Genomic DNA, 12,921 nt, shown 5'->3' on the forward strand with positions numbered 1-12,921 from the left:
TTATTTTTTTATAGAAACTAATGCACCTGATACCTTTTGAAGAGAATTAACTGTCAAAAGAGAAATAACATCTCGTGCATTTTGTCATCAATATTTACTCTCTTATATAATAATTGGCCATCATATATTATAACAGATATTAACCTGTGTTTTAATGAGTCTATTATTTAGCTGATGTCTTGTGTGGTTAAAATGCTATATTTACTGAATTAGAAGTGTTAATTTGATGTATAAATGTTGGCTGGTTGGAAATCCATTATGATGCAGGACAATTCCTGAGGGCCATTTGAAATAGAACAATTTGCTGCTGACTAAAACAGTCTCAAGGCAAATATAAATGTGTTTCTTCAACTGTAGCATCTTGCAGGCCGAATCTGTTTGTTTTACTCTGGACAGTATTTATTTAAAGTATATGCCTTTATTTCTTTGCCTTTTATCTGACACACAAACTGGTGTTAGTCATCTAACAGCTGCTTTTCTCCTGTTTCCGCAGATCTGAGTTTGATGTGTTCCATCCATTAAAGAATGAAATAAGTCACCCATGTGCAGCTCAGAGGGTCAGAACAGTCACACTTCAGTGCGCCTCTCTTAAGGACCCTCTGGTGGCGACACCGCCAATTCACAGGACATGTACGGCAGTGCCAGAGCTGTCGGTCATATAGAGAGCAGCCCCGCACGGTCCCCGCGCCTGCCAAGGTCCCCCAGACTGGGCCATCGGAGGGCCAACAGCGGGGGCGGGGGTGGTGCGGGGGGGAAGACGCTCTCCATGGAGAACATCCAGTCACTCAACGCTGCCTATGCGACTTCGGGGCCCATGTACCTGAGTGACCACGAGGGCCTGGGCTCCACTGCCACCTACCCAAAAGGCACTACGACTCTGGGTCGCGCCACCAGCCGGGCCATGTACGGGGGCCGCGTCACAGCCATGGGCAGCAGTCCAAACATCGCTTCAGTGGGGCTTCCCCATGCTGACCTTCTGTCTTACAGTGACCTGGGCTCCCTCTCCATGCTGCACCACCACCACCACCACCAGGGGGTGCCCTCCGCACTGCTGAGGCAGGCGGTGCGGGGAGGTGGTGGGGAGCTGCTGGAGATGCAGGTCCAGTTCAGGGACATGCAGAGGGAGAATGAGCTGCTGCGCCGTGAGCTTGACCTAAAGGACAGTAAGTTGGGATCTTCCACAAACAGCATCAAAAGCTTTTGGAGTCCTGAGCTGAAGAAGGAGAGGATAATGAGGAAAGAAGAGGCGGCCCGTACATCAATCCTTAAAGAGCAGATGAGAGTCACTCATGAGGATAACCAGGTGAGACCAGCCCTCTCAACTGTCATACTCTGTCATCATATTTGTTTGCTACTCTGCTCTGTTTCTGTTGTCTTCTATGATCTCTGTGTCTCTGCTTTCCCTATTCTCTTCTCTGAAATAGACTATGTCGTCGTCAGTTCGAGAGTTTAAGAGAATTAATGCAGGCAGTGTTTTCAGTACTTGTTGAAACCTTTCTGGAAAGAGTTCTCTGTGCACATAAATATTTAATACGCACTCTCCTCACATAGTACTCCAGTACAGAATCAATGACAAAGAGACCACTTGAGCCAAGTACAAAAAAAACTTTAATCTAGTTTTCTATCATCTAGTTTTTGAAACACAAGATAATATGCTGAGCATTGTGCCTTGCATTGAATTATTTTATAATCCATAATTTTGACAATATAAACCTGCTCTTGTTGTTTCATGATGAAGTGAAAAGAACAATGATACTGCCAACAGGTGAATAGTAACTTCTGATTAGCATAAAAGTGTGACATGTCGAAATATTGTTTTGCTTGCTTCAATATGGGGGTGTAGTCATGGCCCAGTTACATCAGGAACTGAGAAGAGTAGGCACAAGGCCCGAAGACACATGTCAAGTACGCTTAAAAACACTTTGTTATAATCTATCTCTCTCTTCCCATTTCTACTGTCTTTCCTTTATATACTCTGACTTTGATCATCTCTCACTGTCTACCTCTGTTAATCTTGCCTTCACCATCCTCAAGTACACAACAGTCTGTGTTTCATCACTAAATGTAAACAATATATACATTTGGAGCTAAACTCTTATTGTTAATCACCTAATTGCCCCATGCATGAAGTCAAGTGAAAAAAGGTTCTAACAATGGAAATAATGCAGATATAAAATCAGCCAATCATCACTTGCTTTTAGTATGAGAAAATAGTTCTCTGTCCCCAGACAGAATCATGGTTTAGTTTTATATTTCAGCTGCAAGGAAAAGTGCAGCACACCCTGAAGTAGATTGTGGAATAGGTCAGCGTATTGCTTGACTGACTAGATGGAGCTCTACAGCGTTTAGTTTTTTGAGGCAGTACTGTGGCATGATGCAGCTGATTGTACCACACTTCGAGCAATGTAAAGGCCGAGTTTTGCCTGCAGTATGTGGTCTTTGTGCCGGTCTGTCTGCGTGTCTTCCTGCCTGGTTGAGTGATGCTGTCAGACACTGAGCAGCCAGTTGAGTAGGCCACTCATTACTCTGCACTCTCTCTTCGCCCTTCAAGGACACAGCAGGTTACTATTAGTGCGACCATTAACAGAGACCCATCTGTCTTTGTGCATGTCTGCTTGTGCTCTTGTGTGAACATCCCCTCTTCAAATAGTTTGTTGCTTACCTGAAATGACTAGAGGTTAAAGAGGCTGCCATTTGCCAGCTCTTCCCTGAAGCAGTGCCATGCTGCTAAAGGGAAGATGTTGAGCTCCCTGCCTCACAGTCTTACCTGCTGGTGATCCCCAGAGGAGAGCCGGTTGCACTTTGACTCTTTTATATCGTTATGATGTGTTTGAGAGGAGAATGTGCCCGTTCAAGAAAAAACTGATTTGTCACTGACAAGGCTAAAGCCATTCATAATTTCATGTATTCCTTTATGTTCATTGGGATTTCAATACTCAGTGGGATTCCTTGTATGTATTTTTAGTTTGGCGTCATACACTGTAGGAGCTGAATATGTCCGGCAGAATATAAAAGATGTACAGTGTGGGCTTTCATACCTTTGTGCTCAATACAAAGAGAGGACTCTTTCTTTTCTATCCTCAGCCTTGTCCAGCTCTGACTCTGTACTGAATGATATTTATGTCCCTCCTTGGGTTCATAATGAAGTATGTCGGCTAATAAAAGGCAGATGTGCCTCGTTACTATAATTGGTCTTTTCTATCTTGATTTCTTGGCGGTGACGTGCTCTTACGTAAGTGAGTGTATACTTAACGGTGGGATGGTTTGAGAGGCTGAGGAGCAAATTGCCTCATTAATAATCAAGTAATTTCAGGCCAATCATCACATATTTCTTATGGCTTTACAATGGCATCAGGTGCCTCATGCTTCACTTAAGCAAATATCATGCATTATATATTTTGTGAAAGATAAGATCTGGGAATTTGTGCTTATTTTGAACATATCTGAGGAAACATGGAAAACCATTCATGCATTAGTTTGTCTTTCATATGTTTTGTAGAGCACTAACTCCATTGTGAGTGAAATACCAACCGTAGCCTGCAGAGCTTTAATCAAGACGGTCGATGGTCATGATTAGCGGTAGTGATTAGCTTAGGACTGTTTTGTGAGGCACATGTTGTATGTCCTAATCAAATGGATCAGACTGCTACGTGGCTGATCCATTTGACTTAAATTGATGTTCCGTTGTGAAGCTGGACAAGAGCTGCTGGAGGCAAGTGTGTGAGCTTGAGCGGACCATATCTGACTGAGTCATGACCACTGCTGCTCAGCCACCCAGTCAGTCTTCATCAACGCAATCCCCAAAATGGAGGCTGAGCTTCCCATATCACACTGCTCTGTCTGTGCCTGGATACGTTGCCTCAGAGACAAACATGACATATTTTGTTTATTTTGTATTCCTTACTGTGAGCTAGCGTTTGGTACGTGCGACTAAGCACTAAAAGTGTGAGCATGTGATCAGAGTGGGGCTATTGTGTCTCAGTAAAGTGTGAGGGGCTGGGTCTATTTTGAGCACATTGTGAATAAATGGGTGCACGTACATTATTTGTGTATGTACAGTCTGTAGTGTGGACGAGGATGTTTGCATTTGTGATTAGAGGCTTCTGCCGTTTGTACTTGTGCCAGCTGGTACTGTGTGTTCAGAGGTTTTAGTCATCACCACCAGTCTGTATTTTTCTAGTCGTTTTCTTAGTCGTTTGCACCTATGATTCATATGTATGGTGATGTAGCAGGTGTGCAGCCCACACAGTATGTTGAGTTAATATTAAGATATCTTCAGTCGGTGGCAAACAAGCTTACAGCAGTCTCATAAACATGGCGAGCAATGGTATTGATCTTTTCGGCGATTTCATGACATGGGAGGCTCCAGTGAGCACAGGAAGTATCATGTGAAAAGTCTAAAGTGCTCATGGATACTTCCTGTGAAACCCCCCTATGAAAAGAGGAGTCTTAAGATTTACAGCAGGGAGACATTCACAGAGTGCAAAGCTAGTGAGATATCAAGCTGGGGGTGGAAGATGGAAGAACAAAGCAAAGGGAATAAGAAGTGTTACAGAATGTCTATGACTATGTCTTCTTCTCCAGAACAACACTGTTTTTAAATTTGATCAAATATACCCATCTTAACAAGTAAAGTCAGAACTCGACAATAAAGAAGTATTCTTCTTCGACCCAAGAAAACAGAATTGGAACACAACGCATTTGACTCTTTTCAACTGACATTTTACAGTTTTTTTTATTATTCTAAGGGTCAACTACTAATTGCAGGGTTGGCAGTTCGATCCCTGTTCCTCAAGTTCACATGTTGACAATGCGTCAATGCTAGATTTGTATTGCTCTTTGACATCTTAGAGGCAAAAAATAACAAATCAAACAGGCAAACTGCGAGATTGCTATGTTTACAAGCTATAGGCAGGAGTGATGAATGAAAGAAATGATTGTGAAACCAAGGTGTTCTACAAAAAAGAGTATATATGTATCTGTGTGTCTTTATGTCTATATCTTTATCTGATGTTCGAAGTATCAAATTCCACATACATGTATGTAATAACTCATTAAGGATCATTGTCCTTGTCTGCTCTGCATGGCTTGGAGCTTTGAGGGACTCTCCACTGTCCCACTTTGGGAGGCCCACTGTGACGTGCTTTTTGAACTCAAATAGGGAAAAAAGGATGCTCGAACCAAAGGGTGTTTACCCTAAACTTTTTTTTGAATCCACACTTGCGTGAGAATGGTTTTGTAATTTGAAAGGCGTTGATTTATAAACATGGCTGTAGATATAAGTCAGCCTTTATATATTTTTAAATGGTTTATTGATTGCCTGCACTGGTAGGCTAAAATTATACAGCCTCAGGTTTATCATTACCCAGAGTCTGTGCATCACTGAGTGTTTTGCATCAGTGTGAGGGGAAATATTAAATAAATAGTATTAAATCCCATAGCTGTGATGTATAGAACATATGTCACAGCCTAACAGATGTTTTCTGTGTGTGTGTGTGTGTGTGTGTGTGTGTGTGTGTGTGTGTGTGTGTGTGTGTGTCTGTCTGTGTGTGTGTGTGTGTGCAACTTGTATTGTCCTCTTACAGCTGATGACATAGGTTGCTATCCCACTTCTGTTACACTGTTGGATTCACAGCAACAGAGTGTATATTTTCATAATTTAGAAACAGTTGACAGGCTTGATGCCAGAAAGATTTATAGAAGTAGTTGTTTATTATTATTTTCTGTTTATTTATTATTATTTAAATTTTTTTCAGTCACAGTTTGGCGAGGTTTGGTTGACAAAACTACTGGTGAGGTTTAGGAAAAATATACAATGCCTACAGTAGGCAACATATACACATACAGTATCTACTGTGACTTTTTTTAATGCTTTCTTCTTGTCAAATCTTCCTGAGATATGTATATTCAAAGTTCATTGTGTTTTTTGTGTGTGGGTGATATTTCTATAATTCTACAATAGTAAGACTCATTATCATCAGTGTTATTTGTGAGGGGTCGAGTGCCATCTTTTAGAGACCTTATGCTGTAAATACTTAAGTAAATAAAACATTTTGTGGGTGCACTTAATATTACCTTTACAGTGACACTTAATAAAAGAAAGCAAATGGTAAGTATACCGGGACCGGTCTTTGGTATTATAAAACTGAACAGTAATCTCGTATTACAGTAGACTGTTCTGTTAAATGAGGAGAACTCGTAACATATGATATGATGAACAAGAATATGAATTAAAAGGATGAAATGGTCCTCTGCACACTGGATTAACTCTTATAAATACTGTCAAGAATATATATTTTAGAATACAGTGTTAAGTCTGCATTCAAAGCGCTCTCTACCTTTATTCTAGCTGAGTGGAGATGAATAAATGCCACGTCTGCTGACATGGCTGTGGGTGTAATTCTATATTGTCAGACATCACGACATACAACACTGAGATTAGGGATGCAGTGAGCAGTAGGTTGCCCTGACTCTGCTCCTTGGAGCTGTCCATCTGTCAGAAACAAACTCCCACTCTCTCTCCACACACACACACACACACACACACACACACACACACACACACACACACACACACACACACACACACACACACACCCACACACATATGCAGCATGCATGCACCACATATAGCTGCTCTTGCTGCACAGCCTGGTAAAAGACTTGAATGTCACCATCTTAAGTATCTATCTATGTACAGAGTAGCTTTAAAGTAATGAGTTACATGTCCACCACTTTGTGGACATGTAACTCACGATCATCACGATACCTGGATGAATTGTTAGGAAATTTAGTCTTGATATTCATGACTATTCATGACTAAATCAGAGGGATAAAACCCAACAATCCCTCTAGCGCAACATTTAGAGTATTGAAAGAACAGCTATTGGGTTGATTCTCATGAAATTTGGTAAATACATTCATGTTTCCTTTAAGATCATTTGTAGTTACTTTGATGACCTCTGACCTTTTGTCTTTTGCTATGATCTGGTCAAGTTTCACATTTATTTGGTTTATCACCAAATACCTGCAATACTAACAACATTCCCATCAGCTGCTGCTGTACTTTGTGTCCGTTGCTAATTAGAAAATGTTAGTATGCTTACCTTCTCAACAAATATTTGTGAACATAGTAAACATTATATCTGCAAAACATCAGCATGTTAGCATGCTGAAAGCACTACTGTGTACAGAACACAGAGCAGCTAACAAATACCTGTAGACCAGTGGCGGGCAGTGCGTTTTCGACCTAGGCCTTCAGTGCCGTATAGTCCACATGGGACTATACGAATGGGGTGGGGGGTCTCGGGAGCTACTGTCAGACCGACCCACTCCATACACGCCGCGCTGCCCACTACACGCCGTGTTCATGATACAGACTGTCATGTGTGGACAGCAGACGCTCACTCCGCTTTACAGACAATTGTTTTGCACTATCACAGGCATGGAGGGAGCTTACACGGGGTGTGTGGACCGACCTACGGAGCTATTTTAACCACTTTGACGAGAAAAAAAGGCGCTTTATTAACAGCGGACACTCCGTGGAGCAATGTGCAATTACACAGCGCTTCTCAGTCAAATGCCTCCAACCTCGCCTCGGCGATGTTGTGCATCCTGGCTGACCCACCTGACCAGCCCAACCCCGTCGGGTTCCTGCGTCATTAACGGACAATGCATGTTGTCCAAATCAACAACCAGTTACATTTAGTTATAACAAAACAATCCAACAAAACGGCGCCACTAAAACACTGCACACACAAGACATCTCCGGCGCAGCTGCTGGCACCTTGGCGCCGCGTCTTGGAGAGGCGCGGGACCAGCCCCAGTCCCGGCTCGACCAGCAGCAACAACAGCGCTGTGGCTTGTTTATGAATAAATACAACTGCAGATGTAAAAACAGTAACACAACCAGCATTTTACTCACCAGATGCTCATAACCCTCCGTAACCCTCTGTGTGAAAGGCGTCAACAGTAAATCCACCAGCAAGTCCGTTTCTCAGCCTTCAGCCTGAGATTATAGGAAAAAGCTAGGTTCTAGCTTCTAGCTTCTTCTACTTCTCCTTCTTTCGTTGACAGAAGTCACGCTGCCCCTCTGACCAATCACAGTGCATGCTAATGGTCACGCTGGGCCACTGACCAATCATACATCCACGCCATTTTGTGAAAAACAATTAAATTATAAAATAGCTATAACTTTGTGATTCTGTTTAGGCCAGAGAAGGCTTAGCAGGCCCTGACGGTCCACCACTGCCGTAGCGTCTTAGTCACGTTAATTTATGACAGGCAGTTACCCCTGGCTGCCCCAGGTGTCACTTAGAAAGGGGAGCACTGTGGCTGAACATCTCTCCTTGACTCTAGGAAAGCTCTGGAAGCTCTTTTTCAGGTTACGCTGCAAAAGAAAAGCCTTCTCTTGAGGCAGGGTGACCACAAGGGCAATATCCGCTGAGTCATGACTGACTCACAGGAACTGGGACAGTTTTCTGCTGTAGATGTCAGGAGGAGAGGCCACACAGTCTTTATAAACTACAGCGCAATTGTGCACTGGGATCACTGGGCTGCCTGTAGTTTAGTTCCAAGACAACAGGTTATTTATCAGGACAGAGAGAGGGGTGCTGATGAGGAAGGGAGAGGGACCCGTGTCAGGTGAGATTAGAAAGAAAGAAGCTATGAGGAGAGAGAAAAGGGTTGTTTTAAATATTACATGGATTTAGTAATGTAGCAGCAGGCCAATATTTGCAGGGGCCTATTTTCTACACAGTCATAACTCATGAAGGAAATCAGTCATTTATCATTTTGTAAAGTGCGATTACAACATGTATGGTATTTTTTTATTTTCTATACACTATATTTTTTATCAAAATGACTATTCCATGTGTGTGATGAAGATAACCTACAACTTGTTTCAACTTGTTTGTCAGTTAAAAAAAAAAAGGGTATGATGATGATTCGTTCTTCATTGTATATGATATTTACAAGTGGTGACCTACAATACCTACAAGGTAAATGAACGAGATTACACTCAATGTGAAATTTAGAAGGTGAGATGTATTAAGTTGTTTCTGTTGCCGGACCAAATGGCACTCACTCTCAGAAGGCAGTGTGACCAAAACTGTTGATCATGCCTGCAGTCGGCAGAACAATTCATCAGCTCCTCCATCTAACACAAACACTGCCCTCCGATGGTTGCAGCACATGCTTACAGTTTCCTGTACTGTCTCAGTCTGTTCTGTACTGAGGAAGTGAGCCGACAAGATATGTGAGATCGATGGAAAAACAGTTTCAGTTTGTTACTTTAGTTATGTTCAAGATTATTGTACTGCTGTTTTATCCTATGGCATTAATAGCATCAATAAATCAGAGCTGCATCTGATGTTTTCACCAATAATTGTTTGATCTGTAAATGTCAGCCTTTCCATCATATTATTTCCTTTTTAAATGTCTTGTTTTGTCAGGCCAGCAATCCAAAACCAAAATATATTACATTTAAAGTCACAAGACAAAAATAAGTTACAAATATTTAGGTTTGAGAAGCTAGAATCAGAAAATACATTTTAAAGCATTTTTGCTTTAAAATTACTTACATTTTGAATCAGTTCTAAAAGTAGTGGCCGATTAATTAACTAGCTAATGAATTGACTAGTAAATTAAGTTAGTATTTGTTTGTGATCTATTTCTTAGATTTTACACAATGTTTGGCAGTGAGATACAGTATATGTGCACCAACAAAATATAGGAATATCAGCAAGTCATAGTCATATAAATGTGACGTGGAATAAAACTGTACCAAACCATGTTATTGATATCGATGCCATTTAAAATCTTATCTTCATCATTTTCCAGAAAGGTAATCTCAACGAGTAATCTTTTTCATAGGTATATTGTGAATATTATGTTCTGACTGAGGGCTGAAGGCTGATTCCCAGACAGCTGGACAGACTAATGGGTGTCTTTCATTTCAAATCTCTGGCTGGCTTGTGTTGATCATCCGTCTCTGTTGCATCATGCTCTGACGCTGTTTTTACCATACATTTGTTTTTCTGTTCATTCTGCCCATGCTCTGCAGCTGCTGGATGTCAGGAGAACCAAGGTTTGTCCCTATGTTTGCACCACGAGTTGTGTGCACAACATAGAGTCACCTTCAGTGTGGCGTGTATTTTAACCTGGCAATCCCTTTGTGCCATTACAACCTCCTCTCCTATGAACCTCTGACAGGAAGTGAACTCCTTATGAACCCTCATATGTTCCCCTATAAACACTGGCAAACAGTCGGCTTGTTTAATCGTGTCAATCCAAATGTGTCTGGTGCTCCTTCCCCTGCAGTATCTCAAACCCTATAACCTCAGACTGCCTGTAAAGTGGGTTTAATAATCTGCTTGCTCTCCTCTAAATCCTGATTGGGCCATTTTCTGAACAGATTGATTTCTCTCTGGAGATATCTGCTGGAAGAAAATGTCAACAAGCAAGACCAAGCCTGAGCTAATCTGTGACAGAAACTCGGCCCTAACAGTGTTCCCATAAACCCAGAACCAACACCCTGCACACAAAGAAATATAGTTTGCTTAATAGTGTGTGTGTGTGTTTTTATTTTTATTTAATCCTGGACACTCACAAACAAGTATGTGTTTTTTCAACACATTACTGTGCCTACTCTATAGTGCAAGCATTCTATAGGTTATGTTGTAGTGTCTGTTTATTCATCTAAAATGTTTGACTCCATGTCCACCAACAGTAACGGCTCAATAAATGTACCGTATGCACACATTATTCTCCTACATGCTGCTCAATTAGCTCTCAGATTATGCTTCATTATAAGCAGATGCCACCTATGAGATTTTAATCACAGTATTTGTATCCAGGCATCTCAAGCTGACTGTCAGAGGGCAAAGACCTCTGCTGCACTGCAGGGAAGCATCGTGATGAGCACGTTCCTCTTAAATTCTGTCTAAAACAGAGCAGCCTACACTAATACATTGATAGGTCAATCTGTGACTCCAAAAGAATCAAATTTGATTCTTGTTCCAGAACGAAGAAACAAATCCCATGAAATAAGCAGTACAGTCTTTTGACGATGTCAATTGTTTATAGTCCATTTGCTCCTAACGATTGGTAAGTTCCCCCTGTCTGACCTGCTGGAGCATCATTTTTTTCCACAGAATCGTGTGAACAAGCATTTTAGAAATGTATGTATATATGTGGTTACCCTCAAGTGTAGTTATTTTAGTGTTGTCATTAAAAACATAGCTTTGTGTTTCTTCCTGAAATGAATTTCAATAATTGTAGAGTCTCTCTTTCAGCATCTCCAGATGAATATCCAGGCTCTTCAGGACGAGCTGCGCACACAACGAGACCTGAACCACCTGCTGCAGCAGGAGGGCGGCAACCGCTCCGCTGCCGACCACTATACCTCCATCGAGCTGACGGAGGAGAACTTCCGTCGGCTGCAGACCGAACACGACAGGCAGGCCAAGGAGCTCTTCTTGCTGAGAAAGACACTTGAGGAGATGGAGCTGAGGATCGAGACCCAGAAACAGACACTTGGAGCCAGGGATGAGTCCATTAAGAAGCTGCTGGAGATGCTGCAGAGCAAAGGGCTGCCCCCGGGGAGGCATTCTGAGGAGGAGGAGCACGAGAGAGCGAGGCGCATCGCTGAGGCAGAGGCCCAGCTCGGACACCTGGAGGTCATTCTGGATCAAAAGGACAAGGAGAACATCCACCTGCGAGAGGTACCCTATGACCAGGGTTGTGTTGATATTATTAAGATGAATTAGATTCACTGCACACGGCTAAAAATTGGCAGTTTATTTTATTGTTGTCACTAGAGGGCAGTGCCGAGTCTTTCATAATCAACGTGCTCTCTTCCACAGCTCATATTGTATTGCAGAACACATTAGTTGCATTAAACGGTTTACATGTGCAGACTAACTTAAAATGCATTTTTTTAATTTAATAATATTCAATAATTTTCACTATTTAGTCACATAATCCATCTTTTAGTAGAGGTAACGATATATTCTGCTCTTCTGGTGCCTCATAATATTGTATCTTTTCTAAAAGGAACTACACAGAAGAAATCAGCTGCATCACGATCCAAGCAAAACCAAGGCCCTGCAGACCATCATAGAGATGAAAGTAAGAAACTGACTCATAATATACAGCCTGACTGTAAGCACAGCAGCAACCACTATTCAAAGAAATACTAAAAATAACGTTAGGGTTATTAATATGTGGTTCATTATATTGTCCAGCTACCATTCCTTTTGTATGAAGCTTCCTCTAACTATGGCTGTATACAAACAAACAAGCTAAACATGTTCAAATGTGAAAAGACAGATGTTTCTTTATATGTGTTTGGATCTCTGACGTTCACAGGCGTGGTATTATGTAAACTGCTGCATGTCTAAACAGGTCTGGTGTGGGTTCTACTAAATCTATTGTTGAAATTGTGATCATCAGCAGCTGAGTCAATAGTAAACACACTGACACTTCTTTCTATCTCTCTCTCACACAGACAGCCAGACACACTGTGTATGTGCTCACAAAGCAGTTGTGTAAACATCAACAATCAATATTACTGTTCAACATTACAGCTGTCGTTGCTGGAGAGGTGCAGCAGCCAGTCATGCCAAGCTGCATGACAAACATCCATATTACATAAAAAATAATATTGAAGAAGACAGACTGCAGTTTTAGAGACCCCACCCGTCACCATCAAGTGTGGTTGTCTTTAGCTCATGCAAATTACATTTGACATACAGTACACATTGCATTCTTTCGAACAGATGCAGCTGTAATATGCAAATATGTAACATGCAAATATGATTTTATAAAAATGTCTATTCAGATCAACACTTGTGCGGCTGAGCTGTACCAGTGTTGTACCGTTGTAGACTCCACCAGCCTCACTGCAGAGGCCTGACATCA

At 41.7% G+C, this 12,921-nt stretch overlaps 1 protein-coding gene across 1 annotated transcript in view; it reads left to right on the forward strand.

Moving 5' to 3' along the window:
• Positions 1-628: 628 nt before the first annotated feature.
• Positions 629-12,921, forward strand: part of erc2 (ELKS/RAB6-interacting/CAST family member 2) — a gene marked incomplete at both ends in the record, with an annotated part of 30,853 nt that continues 18,560 nt past the window's right edge. Inside the window, 3 exons of the mRNA XM_079218978.1 lie at positions 629-1,303; positions 11,295-11,723; positions 12,055-12,129. Of these exons, the coding sequence (XP_079075104.1) occupies positions 629-1,303; positions 11,295-11,723; positions 12,055-12,129 (1,179 nt within the window). The remainder of the gene's footprint in view (positions 1,304-11,294; positions 11,724-12,054; positions 12,130-12,921) is intronic.

This window comes from Taurulus bubalis (assembly GCF_910589615.1).
Source record: "Taurulus bubalis genome assembly, chromosome: 5".
Lineage (NCBI taxonomy): Eukaryota > Metazoa > Chordata > Actinopteri > Perciformes > Cottidae > Taurulus > Taurulus bubalis.